This window comes from Crocuta crocuta, unplaced genomic scaffold, assembly GCF_008692635.1.
Source record: "Crocuta crocuta isolate KB4526 unplaced genomic scaffold, BGI_CrCroc_1.0 scaffold165, whole genome shotgun sequence".
In the NCBI taxonomy this organism is placed as follows: domain Eukaryota; kingdom Metazoa; phylum Chordata; class Mammalia; order Carnivora; family Hyaenidae; genus Crocuta; species Crocuta crocuta.
This window is the reverse complement of record NW_027530502.1, coordinates 1790017-1807500: the sequence shown is the minus strand read 5'-3', so window position 1 is coordinate 1807500 and position 17484 is coordinate 1790017. Positions and strand designations below refer to the sequence as shown.

General features: G+C 32.8%; 1 protein-coding gene across 2 annotated transcripts in view; it reads right to left on the bottom strand.

The window, feature by feature from the left end:
- RUNDC3B (RUN domain containing 3B) overlaps window positions 1–17484 on the bottom strand; it is a 152265-nt gene that overhangs the window by 43745 nt on the left and 91036 nt on the right. For both annotated transcript variants that reach the window (XM_077766817.1, XM_077766818.1), the window contains exons 7-8: window positions 12088–12256; window positions 11071–11228 (exon numbers count right to left, since the gene is read on the bottom strand). In XM_077766817.1, coding sequence (XP_077622943.1) covers window positions 11071–11228; window positions 12088–12256 — 327 coding nt within the window. The remainder of the gene's footprint in view (window positions 1–11070; window positions 11229–12087; window positions 12257–17484) is intronic.

Below are 17484 nucleotides of genomic sequence, written 5' to 3'. Positions count from 1 at the left end.
GTAGAACAAATCAATAAAACAAGGCACTGGCTGTCTGAAAATATCAATACAATTTATAAATCTTTGACCACGCTCCTCAAACAAAACAGAGAGAGAGAGATAAAGAGAAGACTCAAATAAAGACATCAGAAATGAAAGAGGAGAAATAATAACTAACACCACAGAAATACAATTATAAGAAAGTATTATGAAAAATTATACACCAACAAATTATGACAACCTAGAAGAACAGAGACATAACCTCCCAAAACTGAATCAGGAAAAATGGAAAATCTGAACAAACCAATTACCAGTAATGCAAATGAATTAATAATCAAAAACCTCTCAACAAACAAAAGCCCAGGAACAAACAGTTTCAAACATTTTCACCAAACATTTAAAAAAGAGTTAATATCTATTCTTCTCAAACTATTCCAAAAAATAGACGAGGAAAGCAAGTGTCCAAATTCATTCTATGAGGCTAGTATTACCCTGATACCAAAACCAGATAAAGACACTACTAAAAAAGAGAACTGTAAGATAACATCTCTGATGAACATACATGCAAAATCTCCAACAAGATATTAGCAAACCAAATTCAACAATATATTTTTAAAAAATCATTCACCAAGGTCAAGTGAGAATTACTTCTGCGTTGCAATTGTGGTCCAATATTTGCATATTAATCAACATGATACATCACATCAACAAGGGAAAGGATACAAACCATATGATCATTTTATTAGATGCAGAAAAACCATTTGACCAAGTACAACATTCATTTTTAATTAAAAAAAAAAAACCTTAACAAAGTAGGATTAGAGGGAACATACCTCAATATAATAAAGGCCATAAATGAAAAAACCAACAATTAACATCACACTCATTGGAGAAAAACAGCTTTCCCCCTAACATCAACAAAAAGACAAGGATGCCTACTCTCACCACTTTTACTCAACACAGTACTGGAAGTCCTAGCCACAGCAACCAGACAACAAAAAGGTATAAAAGACATCCAAATTGGTAAGGAAAAAGTAACAGTTCACCATTTGCAGATGACATGATACTATGTATAGTATAGTATATCTAAGTACTAAGTATATATTAAATATCTAAGTATAGTATAGTAAACAGTCCACCAAAGAACTGCTAGAACTGATAAACGAATTCAGTAAGGTATCAGCATACAAAATCAATATACAGAAATCCCTTCTATTGTTATAACTAATAATGAAGTAGCACAAAGATAAATTAAGAAAACAATCCCATTTATATTTGCACCAAAAAAAATAAAATACCTAGGAATAAAGTTAACCAAGTAAGTGAAAGACTGGTACTCTGAAAACAAACGCCAATGAAAGAAGTTGAAGATGACACAAAGGAAATGGAAAAATATTCCACACATAGACTGGGAGAACAAATATTATTAAAATGTCCATACTATCCAAAGCAATCTAAAGATTTAATGCAATCTCTATCAAAATACCAACAGCATGTTTTATAAAACTAAAACAAATAATCCTAAAATTTGTATGGAACCACAAAAGGCCCTGCATAAACAAAGCAATCCTGAAAAAGCAGGACAAAACTAGAGGTATTCCAGTCTCCGATTTCAAGTTATACTACAAAGCTATAGTAATCAAAACAGTACGCTCCTGACACAAAAATAGGCATATAGATCAACAGAACAGAGTCCAGAAATAAATCCATGATTATATGGTCAACTAATCTACAAGAAAGAAGGCAAGAATATGCAAGGGGAAAAAGTCTCTTCAACAAACACTGCTGGGGAAAAATGGACAGCGAATGCACAAGAATGAAACTGGACCACTTTCTTATGCTATACACAAAAATTAACTCCAAATGGATTAAAGACATAAATATGAGACCTGAAACCATAAAAATCCTAGAAGACAGAACAGGCAGTAATTTTCCTGACATCAGCCATAGCAACATTTTTCTAGATAGGTCTCCTGAAGCAAGGAAAACAAAAGCAAAAATTATTGGGACTACATCAAAATAAAAACCATTTACAGAGCAAAGGAAACAATCAACAAAACAAAAAGATAACCCTCTGACTGGGAGAAGTTATTTGCAAACGACATGTCTGATTAAGGGGTTAGTATCCAAAATACACAAAGAACTTACACAACTCAACACCAAAACATCATCATCATCATCCAATTAAAAATGAGAAGACACGAATAGACATTTCTCCAAAGAAGACATACAGATGGCCAACATGCACATGAAAAGATGCTCAACATTACCAATCAGAAGAGAATTGCAAGTCAAAACCACAAATAATATGTCACCTCAAATCTGTCAGAATGGCTAAAATAAAAAACACAAGGAACAACAGGTGTTGATAAGGACGTGGAGAAGACAGAACCCTCATGTACTATTGGTGGGAATGCAAACTGGTGCAGCCACTTTGGAAAACAGTATAGAGAGCTCGCAAAAAATTAAAATAGCATTATGATATAATCCAGTGATTCCACTAATGGGTATTTATCCAAAGAATATGAAAAGATGATATGCACCCCCATATTTATTGCAGCATTATTTATAATAGCCAAATTATGGAAGCAACCTAAGCATCCATGCATAGATGAATAGATAAATAAGATATGGTATATATACACAATGGAATACTACTCAGCAATAAAAAAGAACGAAATGTTGCCATTTGCAACAACACTGATGGATCTAGAAGGTAGAATGCCAAGTGAAATAAAGCAGTCAGATAAAGACAAATGCCGTATGACTTCATTCATAAGTGGAATTTAAGAAACAAAAAACAAACAAGAAAAAAGTAACAAAAAGCAGGCTCTCAAATACAGAGCATAAACTGTCAGTTGCTAAAGGAGAGGTGGAGAAATGGGTAAAATAGGGGAAGAGGATTAAGAATACACTCATTGTGATGGGCACTGAGTAATGTATGGAACTGGTGAATCACTATATTGTACACCTGAAACTAACATAATACTGTGCATTAATTATAGTGGAATTAAAAAAAAAACAAGAAGGGTATATTTACTCTTCTCTGATAATGTGAACTATTTTACAGGCATTTTTATTAATTAAAAATTTTAAATTATTTTTAATTAAAAATATTTTTAATGTTTATTTTTGAGAGAGAAAACATGCACATGAGCAGGGGAGGAGCAGAGAGAGAGAAGGAGACACAGAATCCAAAGCAGGCTCCAGGCTCTGAGCTGTCAGCAAAGAGCCTAATGCGGGGCTCAAACCCATGAACCAAGAGATCATTATCTGAGCTGAAGCTGGTCACTTAACCAACTGAGCCACTCAGGTGCCCCTATTTTCATTTAATTTCAGTAGAGTTAACATACACTATTATATTCATTTCAAATGTATACTATAGTGATTCAACAATTCTATACATTATTCAGTGCACATCACAGTGAGTGCACTCTTAATCCCTTTCAACTGTTTCACCTACCTCCCCATCTACCTCCCCTCTGGTAACCACCAGTTTGTTGTCTAGAGTTAAGAGTCTGTTTTTTTTCTTTGTTCGCTTGGAATTTTAATTTTTAATACTCATCTCAGGTAAAAATATATAGTCTCAATAAAAGATATTTTAGTTTCCAGAAAAACTATTTGCTTCTGATAATACTTCAGTTAATATTTTATTATACTTATCTTCCTCATGTTTTGTACCCATGTTTCCATACGTATTCTTCCCTTTACCTAGAATAACCTTCCTTGGCTTCCTTTACCTGGTCACTTTAACTCCTGAAAAGCCCTATTCAAACATCAGTATCTTAGTGATGCTTTCCCTGGACCACTATTCTTGTGCTACTTCTGTAAAGTGTACATATTTTTATTACTGTACAGTTGTATATACACATTCTTATACACTCATCACATCATTTATATATCATTTAGTCAACTTTGATATCCTCATGATTATCATATTCACATTTAAATTTTCAGTAACTAGCATAGTTCCTAGAACAATGTAGGTACTCAATAAGTGCTTATGTATTAGAAAATATTATTTCAAAGGTCTGTCATTCTAAAATGGAAATCTGATATGATACTGGTAACTCCACACAGCTCGTTAACATGGCATATAAAGTCCTTTCTCACCTGGCCACATTTACAGACATACTTGCTTTCTATGTTTGAGTAATAAGGAGCTACCATGTAGTTTCCTAGATCTGCTGGATCCTTTAATCTCTTTTTGCTTTTATTGTTTTCTCTGCCTGGGAGGCCCATCTTTTCCCATCATAATCTATCAAATGTCAAAACCACTTTAATGAATTAGTGTAAGCATCTCCACCTTCTTAAATCCTTGCCAGTTCATTTTCCTTTCCAGTAAAATCCTTGGTTTCCCACTGTATACCATGCAAACTTCTATCAAAGCACTTGTGACATCTTAATGCTCTTAGGTCTGTGGCTTGTGTAAGCACTATGAGGGCAGGAACTAGAAAAATTTATTTCTGTATTCTTAGCACCAAGCCAAGTACCTAGGATAGAAGAGGGGCTCAATAAATGTCAGTAGGATAAACAAATATTAAACTATAAAAATCAGCAAATTTTATTATTATCAAAATAAGCTATGGCTTACTTTTTTAAAATCCAAAGGGCAACACAGAATTTTTTTTAAAAAAGCACCATGAAAAAGAATTTAATCTGCAGGGGAATAGCAAATAGAGAATATATTCTACTTTAAAACTATTAGAAATTAATTACCAATGTGTCTTTCTTGCCTAAAATAACAAAATATCTAGGAAGCTTTGTTTAGGAAAGCAATTAAATTGCTGTTAAGACATAATAAATATCACTGTTCTTTGCTAAATATCCCAACAAACCTCTAGTCTAGTAGTTCTCTACCCTGACTATATATTCAAATAACTGGGGAAGCATTTAAAAAATTCTAATACACTATTCTCACCTCAGATCAATGAGATGAGATTCTACGATGGTGGGGTACAGGCAGTGGTATTTTTGTAATATTCCCTAAGTGATGAATATAATTTTTTCTCTTGTGAAATAATAACAAAAATCTAAATTTCTCTGGCTGTTTCTTCTTGTTCTCTGTCAGTGGAGGAAACTTCTTCCACTTAATCCTTAAGTGTTGGTGTTCCCAATGATTTCCTCCACTTCTATTCTCAAATCTCTAAGATTCCATGTAAATACAGATTACCCTGGCTTCAAAATGAGATCCTATGTTCTTCTGAGTCTTGGATGTAACATTTATGACTTTAAACAAAAGAGAAAAAAAAAGTTAAGATTTCCACAGTTTGGTCTTTTTCCTTCCTTTCAGAGATTAGGCTCAAGTCTGCTGTTACTTACAAGTTCTTATAAAAGATCTAGAATTCAATAGTCTATTTTGATAGCAGTACTTAGCCATTCAGAGCTATTATTTCGTTCATATGATCCTTTAGCTTGTGTCTCCAAACTTGAGGGTTATCTTCTCTCCCTTACTCTGCTGCTTTCTCACTCATCTCAGAGGCTATGCTGATGCCCATGATGAGGGTTACATATAAGGCATATGACCCTTGGCACTTAGGATTTAATACCTGTGATTCCAAGTACTTCTGAGAAACGTCAAAGATGTGTGATGTGAAGCCATTAAAATTTTTTTAAATGTTCTTTTTGGAGAGAGAGAGAGTTCAGTGAGTAGGAGAGGAGCAGAAAGGCGGGGGGTGAAGGAGGGGCACAGAGGATATGAAGCGGGCTTCATGCTGACAGCACTCAGCTCAATGTGGAGCTCAAATTCACGAACCTTGAAAACATGACCTGAGCCAAAGTGTACACTCAACTGACTGAGCCACCCAGATGTCCCCGATATTGAAGCAATTTTTTAATCTCCATAAGGCAATACATTTGAAGCCCATGGCGATGAGTTAAATCCTGAGAGTCAGTCTAACAAGAATCCTAATGGCACTGCAGTAAATCTTTGTTTTATTTTCCACTTATCACTTATTGTCAGATATGCTAGAATTCTTAGGATACTCTCCACTGACATTTGTGACATGGCACACAGAGAAAATCTTAGGCTGTAATCATGAAAATAAAAGATTTAATATATTATGACTTCAGGAACGCAGAATTTTATGTGAATGGTCAGAATGGCTGTGCAGAAAGCCCTAAAGATCAAAGAAAGTGAAAGCCATGAAACATGAATATAAAGAGGTTTCCACTAGACAAAGATGGGACAAAATGATCATCAAAATGAAAAATAAATATAAGCTACAGAAACACACTGACTATGAGCATTTCTGCTATAACACAGAAGCAAAATAAAACGAAGTGTTCTGCAGTATCACACTGGAAATAACTAGCCTCATGAGAACAGACGTAAGAGCTAACAATTCAAATCCTATTCAACTTTCTAACTATAACACACTAAAAACAACAACAGTGATAATCCTAACAAAATTCCAAATCAAAATTTAAATACTGTTGTTAATAACAACAAAGTAAAAGCCATTTGATAGAAGAGGATGGACGGAAGGCTTGAGGCTGCTGAGGTTAAGGCTTGCCAAAAATGCAATGACAAAATGCACAAACCAGAGTAAGTACAAAAAGAGCATCTTCAAGATAAAGTTCAACTGAACCAAATGAATGCACGATGAAAGAGTACTACAGTGAGAGAGTGCCATCTATTGGTGTGTTACAGTATGTGCCAATATTGGTATATTTTGCATTCCCTTCGTCTTTCTTGTTTAGAAATATTAACCTCCAGGAAAAATCAATTATGACTCAAGGTGATTTCTTTGCTATATTGACATCACCTCCTTGTTTCTGAATCCTGTGAGTTAATTCACATTACAGAAGTGACTGACTGTAGCAAGTTCGTAATATTCTCAAAAATAAGAGAGAAAGCAAAACAAAGAACAAAATCTTAATTTCATAGGTAACTAAATAGGGTATCAACATCTCCTTCTGAAAGTCAACAATATCCTATAAAAATCAATACATCCTGTAGCAACTAATAATGTACACTTTTTGAGGCTGCGTATTCCTGAGGTTTGCAGTGGGTGTTTTACAAAGAGCTATTTGTACAAGAGATCATCTGTCTGAAGATCTAAACTGTGGGTAGGACAAAGTTTCCTTCCATGTAGGATATTCTTCCATTAACAATGTGACCAATGATGTTAATCTGTCCACCTGATTAGCTTATGAAGTCCTTGTACAGAGAAACTGTCTTATTCCCTGTATTCTATTACTCTCAAGTACAGAAGTATACACTTAAAGAAGTGCTCATTGAATAAACTAAATTAAAAAATGAAATGTTTTCCACCAATCAGCATGAATAATATGACAGTAAGTTTTTTATAAGGCCAAAAACAATATATTTCATAATCTTATGAGAAACTTTCCATATAGTGATTCAAAATATAAGCGATACATTAAGACTGTATTTATTTAATGAAGTTTAATATATAAGTAAAATGGAGTTAAAAGTAATTTAAATGTGTACCACAGATTTCAGTAAAGCTATAAAAATAAAAAGCTAGAATGATGCTGTATTTTCAATGAAATGATAAGATTATTTCTAATAATTATTTGGAGATTTAAAATTAATAGTTTGAAACTCCACCATAAATTTAATAACTCAAATATACATTTGTCAAAGCCTAATCATCCAAAATAATTCAGATTCATATGACATCAGAGATCAATGAAGAAGAGATTTACAGTTAAAATTTATACCAGTAAAGTCATTAGTGGCCATGCATGTCTTCCTCACAATATACAAATCTATACTATGATTATAAATATTAGTCCAAATGCCATTTAGAAACAAGATCTGAAAAGCAATTTTTCTGAAACGTGGGGATAAGTTTCAATCTTAGTCCAAACTCACTGTTTGATGTATAGCATCTGGGCATGATAAAGTAAAATATTTAAAATTTATCATTTATCCAGGTGTATTTATTAAGGAGATTTTCAAGTTTCTAGAGACTAAAACAGAGGGATAATCTTTGAATGTTTTCTTTGTTCTAACTATATTATACATGACAGCATCTAATACTCATAGCAATCCACAAGGTAAATATTATGTCCAGTTTACAGATAAGGAGACAGAGGATACATAACAGCAATTAAGACTGAGCTCATAACAAGCAAATATAAAGCCAGTGTCTGACCACACTCCATATACACACGAAAGCTTTAGAATGCTCTTCTACTACATCACTCTAACTTACAGTCTATTGCCAAAACTGTAGAATGTTCACATTTTTTTGAGACAAAGCATATTTTAACAGTTTTTCAAAATACATCTAAGCATTGATAAATATATAAAAAGAATAAGGTAACTGGCAAAGGATTTAAATCAACCAGGAAAAGATAATTAACATAATGTGAAAGCAAGTATTACACGCTTCATAATCCATTTAAACCCCTCTCCTGACCTTTTCCTTTATACAACATGAAGTTTAATCTCTCAGGGGCACTATTATCTTCTCAGGATTAACAAAGAGAATTTCAGTGCCCAGCTTTCACTGCAGGCCTTCCTAACTGTTGACAAAAATCTCAGCAAGAAAAGAAGGAAAAAACGTCCACTTTCTCTACAACCACAAAAATGCCCAGAGTATTCTGTACTGTAGTGAACTGTGAAGAAATCTCAAAGGAATGTATCTTACTCTTCTATTCAGTATTCTTGTAAATGGTTTTTGCACAAAGCAATCTGTTAAGACAGCAATTTACACCTGCCTAAGATGGTAGCCATGCTATGTGAAAGTAAATCTTTAATCCTAAACTCAGGAAAACAGCCTAATTCTGATTGGTGGCCTTCATTATTTATTTGTTGCTCTGGTAATATTTAGTTAAAATACCCTAAAAGGAGTTAAAAACAATTATAAGTATCAATGACATTCTTTTATCATAAAAGTATAATAAAACTGTAATTCAGATTCTTTTTTAAAACTAAAAAGTTTGGCTCTTTTCCTCTTTTGGTTGTTACTGTTTACTGTTGTCTTTTAAATATAATTTATTGTCACGTTAGCTAACATACAGTGTATACAATGTGCTCTTGGCTTTGGAAGTAGATTCCCCTGATACATTGCTTACATACAACACCCTGTGCTCATCCAATAAGTGCCCTTCTCAATGCCCATCACCATTTACTCTTCTCTCCCACCCCTCATCTACACTCAGTATGTTCTCTGTATTTAAGAGTCTCATGGTTTTCACTCATATATGGAACTTAAGAAACTTAACAGAAGACCATGGGAGAAGGGAAAGGGGGGGATGTTTCAAACAAAGAGGGAGGCAAATCATAAGAATCTTTTCCTTTAAATTATCCAAAGTACAATAAATGATACAGTTTAATTCTTCAAATGAAAATATTTTGNCACTTGTGGGGATGAGCACTGAGTGTTATGTGGAAACTAATTTGACAATAAACTATTAAAAAAAATATTTTGATAAAATAAAAACTGATTTCATAATTATTTTTAAGTTAAAGCCATTGAGATAGACTACCAGAATCACCTGCAAATGAAAAATTAAATTATCTTTTTACTCATTTAATGTTAGAGAAATAACTAGAAATCCATATTGTTTGGCTCTTGATATTTTTCTCCCCACTTACAAAAATGAGGAGTTATGGAAGGTATTAATCTGCCCCTCAATGAGTAATACTCCATAGGACAAACTCTCTTTAAAATATTAGGGGAAAAAAAGAAATAATATGTGAACAGAATTCTTTTCTTCAAGATACAAATTCCTAGAAAACACCAAAGTTTTATGTTTATTAATACAAGCTTTTTATTTAAAAATAATCTTTCACTTTTACTAGCTCTCAAAGGATCTCCTTGCAAAATATGTAACATCCTTTCATTACAAAGGGAACCACAATAGCTATACAGAGAGAAAAACACCTTAACCAAATGATTAAATTAATATTACTAATAAAAGACCAATAGACTCCATGGACCTCTGGATATGATATCCACAGCACTGACAGACACTCCATGTATGTAATATTCCAGCCACAAATTGATGAACTTGTTCTGATCATGAGAAAACCAAACAAACTCAAATTGTGGGACATTCTATAAAATTACTAGCTTGTATTCTTCAGAAATAACAATCTCATGCAAGATAAAGACTGAGAAACTGTTCAAGGTTAATAGTGAGTAAACAACCACATGAAAAATGTGATTCTGGACTGGATCCTGTACCAGAAAAAGGAAAGCTGCAGTAAGAGCCATTCTTTGGATAACTAATGAAATTGAAATGATTTATGGATAAGATGAGAGTACTGTATTGATTTAAGTTGATAGATAAACTATGGTTATATATGAGAATATTTCTATTCCTAGGAAAGACAAAACTGAAGTATTATGGAGTAAAGAATTATAAGGTGTGCAAGAGGGAAAGAATTATGAGCAAATGTGGCAAGGTACTGAAAATTGATAAATCTAAAAAATGCTCTATGGGAATTCTTTGTGCTCTCCTTACAACTACTCTGAAATTTTGAAATTATTTCAAAATAAAAACTTTCAAATCATCTTTTAAGATTAAATATTAATGTGAGAAGGTTTTCACCATAAACAATTAATTGATAAAATCAAGTTTAACAAAATGGTATGATTAGTACAAGCACTCTGAATAGTGACTATTGAAGGAGTTGGTACCAGAATATAGATACACAGTTTTCTTCATCAAGGAGAAAAAGGGTATCCTAAACTGTGCTTGGTGATATGCTGGCACAGCCTGGTAACAAACACTGTACTGTCACTGTACTTTGAGTGGTATTGGTCTTCTATATCATCTTTATTAACCAACCACCAGTCAATCAAAACCAACTAAATAAACACTTTTAAACTTACATTTATGCATTTGAAAGAACATACACCAAGTTATAGTAGTTGACTCTAGGTAGCACAACTGAAGGTAATTTTTTTTCTTCCTATATTCTCTAACCTATCTATAATGAGCATGGATTACTTTTAATATAAGAAAAAGTAAACTTTTTAAAAAGTGTAAATGAAAAAGAACTTAATAGCAGACAATCAGACTTCTTGAAATTTGAATCCTATGTCAAAACATGACGTTTTCTTATGTTTATATACTGCCAATATTTTCCCAAAAGATCTCACTTACAGCTGATCTTGAAGCTCCACAATTATATATTCTAATTGTTCCTTTTCCAGTTTATGGGCCAAATCAGAATCTTCAATCCTTTGAAGCAGTATTTTATTCTGGGAGACAGATTCAGACAGCTGGTTCTCTCTAAGTCGTAAGAGTTCTTCAAGGTAACCCTGAAAATATAGTATTAATGAGATAAAGCAACTGCAAAATTTTAATCTATATCTTGAAAGTAAATATTGAGTAGCTTAAATGCTATCCTTTCCATACTGTAATGAAACAATCTCAAAGTATTATTGATGAAATAGTTAAAAAGAACAATAATCCTTTAATACAAAAATTTAACATATGCTCTCCATCATTTAAAGCCCTTCTCTGAAGTTCAGTAATATATGTTTGCTGGCAGTGAGTAGAATGGAAGTTTGTACCTTTTGACTGATGTTATCCATCTCCACCATGTTATACATTTCTGGTAAACTGTTTCTTTCAAAGGCAATGTATTTCTTTAATCTTAATAGTGCTTTTGCCTTAAGGTCTATGTTGAATGATATTAATATAGAATTCTTTTGCTTAGTATTTGTGTTTAATCTTTATTCTCCTACTAAGTGTTAAAATCTTAAACATATAAATGAAGCTGCATACAAAAAAATAAATGACCTTTTTTTTAAAGTAGGCTCCACATTGTGCATGGAGCCCAGTGTGAAACCTAATGTGGAGTCCAGCGCAGGGTTTGGACTCACAACCCTCAGATCAAGATCTAAGCTGAGATCAAGAGTGGGACACTCAACCAAATGAGCCACCCAGGAGCCCCTAAATGGCTTATTTTTATATTAAAACATAAAATTAGAAGAAGTTGAACAAACAAAAGCCTCTCTTAAAACTCTGCCTGATTTTTAATTAAGAGGGCAATTCAAGAACAGAAAGGAAGTAGCAATGGGTCAACACTTACATTCAGCTAAAATCTTTTAGCAGTGACAGTCCAAAGGCAATAATGAAAATCAAATTAAATGACTTTTGGCAACTGATAAATACCTTCTGTTCCAGGGTTAGCTGATACTTTTGTTTAACTCTCTTACACTTGTTGAACCAACTATTGTCATCCATGATGAAAGGAGGCCCAACATTCTCTGGAGTGCTGCTTTCACTGTCACTGCTTCCCAAAGTCCTCAGCTCTTCCTCATCACTGCTGATACTATCAGAACTGGGAAGATTAAGATTTTTAAAATACAGTTAATATATTCCACTCTGTTAAGAAATATGTCCATATTTTATAAGCTACTGGTGAGCAAAATGCAAAATATTTAGTACTCCATATACAATTATAATAATGATATTATAAAGACTTTAGTTCCTGAAAAAAAATGACAAGCTAGCATAGGCTGCTGACTCCCTCTCACAGAGTTAAGCCTTGAGATGCTACAGAAATTCGATTAAGATTTATAGACCTAAGGAATTAGCATAAAAACTGTGAGAACATTCTGAGAGAGAAAAGATTTCCAGAGAAGAGAATGAGAAACCCCAGATGTGTTGGAAAGAACTTTCTAATTGTTTTTTTCCCCACTGTCTCAGGTAGTTCACTGCCTGTCCAAATATCTACTGCAGGGCAGACAAACAGCACTACCAGCCTAACATGGGGTAGGGGTTGGAGGTTGGGTTTTAACAGGGTAGTGTTCAAGGTCAGCTCAGTGTTGGCAAAAATAATAAAAGGTTCAGAAAAACTAGGTATTCATAGGCATCTTCCATTGAATGAAGTAGGAGAAACAGAGGTAGAGCAGAGAAAACATCATTTACAATCTATACCTAAAATTCCTAATGACATCCTTATGGTAGAAGAGGACAGAAAAAAGTGGGGAAAATAAAAGAAGAAATTAAATGAAGAAGTGTGCTAAAATGGTTGTCTGGTTTATAAAGAAGAAAGAGGAGGTGTTATATTCAAAGAGGAACAGGGAAAAGTACATTTTAAAATATAAGCAATGATATTATCATAAGAGAAACAGCATAAAAATATTCTGCATACTCTTCAAAGTATTTAAAAAAACCTGTGATCTATCAAATGGAGGGGCAAACTAAGAAAATACAGTAAATTCAGAACAAAAAATAAGATGGCAAAATAATCCCTAATACAAAATAATTTACAAAAAATTTTAATGGGTTAAATTCAATAACAAAAGCCAAATGTTTAAGTTTAATTAAGACAAATAACCAACAATAAGTTGTCTGTAAGATATATATGAATACAGAACAATTAACCTTAAAGAGATGGAAAGCCCACCAAGAAACTATGACTCAAAACAAATCCAGGTCAGAAATCATAATTTCTTAGGGTAACATAGATTTAATGGTGGAAAATAGCTTCAGTATCATACAATGGTATACATTCCATTCTCCGTGATCCATGTTTGCATCTGTTGGTCTTCTAAGTCTGGGGTCCAAGTACGTTGCCAATATGAATCAGAGTCCTCCACATAAAGGAAAGCCCTACCTACCAAGAAGATGCTCTCAGTAAGTGATACAGGAAACAAACTAATAAACACACACCAGAGGAAGTTTGCCTGTCACAGCCAAGGCTTTTGCTTGACTAGAGAAAATAAAACAGTGGCTAATGATAAAGCTCCAGCTTTGAAAAACAAATAAAACTTCTAAAAAATTGTATTTGACATTAAAAATTAAATGGATGAGCTAATAAGCAATACAACTGAAGAGGGAATTAGTTACAGATATGAAGAAATTATATTTACTAAAGATCTTCAAAATGGTAAGAAAAAAACAACTGGTCTACTAGGAAAGCATACAAAGCAAAATTATCTTCCCAGAAAGAGGGCAGTATAAGCACATATTCACAAAACTAAAATCTGAGACTTGTATCAATAAATTTTCCCAAAAGAACTTCTAATGATCACACTCCAAGAAAAAGGCAATGATCTAAGAAGAAACAGTGAGCAAGGAAATTTTTAAGCTTATGGGTAAACCTGAACAAATATTGAGAGCATGAAGCACTAACAATGATGCCTGTTTTGTGGAATTTTGAAAACATCAATGAGAGACCTAAAATCCTGTATGGTAATAGCATATGTCAAGAATGAAATGAGTGGGTTAAAACAATACAAAACCCTCATTTATATGGAGAAATAGTAAAGTATTAACTTTAGACTTTAACTTTTAAATATGCATATTAAAATTAATGAAGTAGCAATAAGAGTAGTATGTAACTTGTAGACAAATAAAATGGGGGGGGGGAATCAGTACAAAAAGAAGAGAGAGAAAGAGGGAGGAAGAAGAGAGAAAGTGTAGAAAAAGAAATTCAAAAAAGCAGAATCAAAAGAGTAAATCAGGAGATATCAATCTAAATATATTAGTAAATGTCCTAATCACTTCAGTTGAAAGACAAAGCCTGTAGCCTAGATTTTAAAAATTCTAGTTAAGTATATCTTGATGAGCACTGAGTAATATATATAGCTGCTGAATCACTGTATTGTACATCTGACTAATATAATACTGCATGCTAACTACACTGGAAATTTTTTAAATTTCTAGTTAAATAATACTTTAAAAAGATACACTTAAAAATAAATATATAGAAAGGCTAGAAGCGCTTTTATTTCATAAATCCCTGCTGTACTTTTCATTTATTAACATACTGAAATTAGGATACAGCTTACAACTGATGACATTTTACTTGCTGTCAACCATTTCTTCACATAGTAATGTCTCTGAACTGGCATGCATTTATAATGGAAAGCATGTCAGTTAAGATGAAATATGGTTTTAAAAAAAAGATAAAAATATAGTAAAAAAAATTTTTACCTAAAAGATTGGTGTGACTCTATTTATATCAGACAAAATGGATTTTAAGGAATAAAAAATTACTACATATTTATGGCTACTACATATTGATAAAAAAATTCATTACTTCAGGAAAATCTAAGAATTCAAACTTATATGCATCTTTTTTTTTATTTCAGGTAATTAAAAACATTTTTAACTTTATTTAAATCCAAGTTAGTTAATATATAGTGTAATAATGATTTCAGCAGTAGAATTTAGGAATTTATCACTTACATATAACATCCAGTGCTCATCCTAACAAGTGCCCTCCTTAAAGCCCATCACCCATTTAGCCCATCCCCCCACCCAACACCCCACCAGCAACCCTCAGTATGTTCTCTGTATTTAACAATCTCTTATGGTTTGCCTCCCTTAGATCCATCTTTAACTTTGCTTCAAAACTAGAAAGCAAAAATTTTAAGTACTACAAGAAAAAACTTATAAATCAAATACAACAGTGAAAGAATTGAATCCATCATCTCAAAGAGATGAAGCAGAGAAAAATATGGATACAGACTCCCAGAACAACCATTAACAAGCATAATCTAATGAATACAGGCCCCAATCATTGGAATAATGAACAATTCTAGGCCATTTTTCAGCAAATTTTAAGACACTATTATTATGTGGACCATACTCACTAATCTCAACTACAACATAAGCCCTAAAAATGTTCAAAAATTAAAAATTATACTTCAAATACTCTTTGGTCAAAAAATTATATTGGAAATTTTACTTAGAACTAAATATAAATTTATATTTTATATATTTATAAATACATTTGCAGATGACATATTATATATAAACCTTCAAGACATCACCAATAAACTGTAAGAATAAATGAATTCAGTCAATATGCAAACTACAAAACCAATAAAATAAGCTGTGTTTCTACACAATGATGACAAAATATCAGAAAGAGAAATTAAGAAGACAATCCCATTTACATTTACATTCAAAAGAATAAAATACCTTGCAAAAAAAATGTAACAGAGGTGAAAGATCTCTACATTGAAGATGCTGATGAAAGAAACTGAAAAAGGCACAAATAAATTTCATGACATTCTTTCTGTGCTCATGAAATGGAAAAAATAATACTGTTAAAGTGACCATACTACCAAAAGCAACTTAAGATTCAATGCAATCCCTATCAACAGCGAATAGCATTTTTCATATAAGTAGAACAATCATAAAATCTGTATGGAATCACACACAGTGAGTAGCCAAATCAATCTGGAGCAAGAATAGAGCTGGAGGCATCACACTTACTGATTTCAAAGTACATTACAAATCAACAGTAATCAAAATAGAATGATATTGTAATAAATGCAGACATATAGATCAATGGAACAGAAGAGAGTCCAGAAATAAACCCACACATATTTGGTCAGTTAATTTATGACAAAGGAGCCAAAAATATACAACTATTAAGAACAGTCTTGTCAATAAGTGGAGTTGAAAACACTGATTAGCCACATGTGAAACAATAAAACTGTACTCCTATTTACATATACCAGACATAAAAATCAACTCAACAAAATAGATTAAAGATTTGAATGTAAAATCTGGAACTGTAAAACTCTAGAAGAAAACACAGAAAGTAAGCTCCCTGACATTAATTTTGACAATAATTTTTAGATTTGAGGCCAAAAACAAAGGCAAAAGCAAAAGCAAAATAAATAAATGAGCCTACATCAAATTAAAAGGCTTCTGCACAGTAGGAAAAAGCCATCAACAAAATGAAAAGACAACCTACTGAATAGGAGATATTTGCAAATCATCAGTCTGATAAGGAGTTAATACCCAAAATATATAAAGAACTCCTAGAACTTAATAGCAAAAAGACAAATAATCCAATTAAAAATGGACTAAGGACCTGAATAGACATTTCTCCAAAGAAGATATATGAAAGGCTCACAGGTACATCAAAAGATGGTCAACATCTTTAGTCATTAGGGAAATGAATATCAAAACCACAAAGAGATACTATCTCACACCTGTTAGAATGGCTATCCTCAAAAAGACAAGAGATAATAAATACTAGTGTGGATGTGGAGAAAAGGGAGTCCTTGTTCACTACTGGTGAGACTGTAAATTTGATACAGTCACTATGGAAAACAATATGGATGTTTCTCAAAAACTTAAAAACAGAAGTACCATATGATCCAGAAATTCCACTTCTGGGAATATATCCGAAGAAAACAAAACAGTAACTTGAAAAGATATCTGCACCCTACCTTCACAGGAGCACTATATACAATAGCTGAGATACGGAAACGATTTATCCATCAGTGGCTGAATGGCTAGAAAAGACATGGTATTGTGTACAACACAATATAAAATCTTGCCATTTGCAACAACATGGAGGGACCTTGAGGGCATTATGCTAATAAGTGAAATAAATCTGAGAAAGACAAATGCTATATGATTTCATTCATACATAGAAAACACATACATACACAAACACACAAACTTGGAGAAAAATGGATCAGGCTTGTGTTTACCAGAAGCAGAGAACAGAGGGAAGAAGAACTGGAGAAAGGGAACGGGAATTGGAGGAAGACGGTCAAAAGGTACAAACTTACAGTTATAAAGTAACTAAGT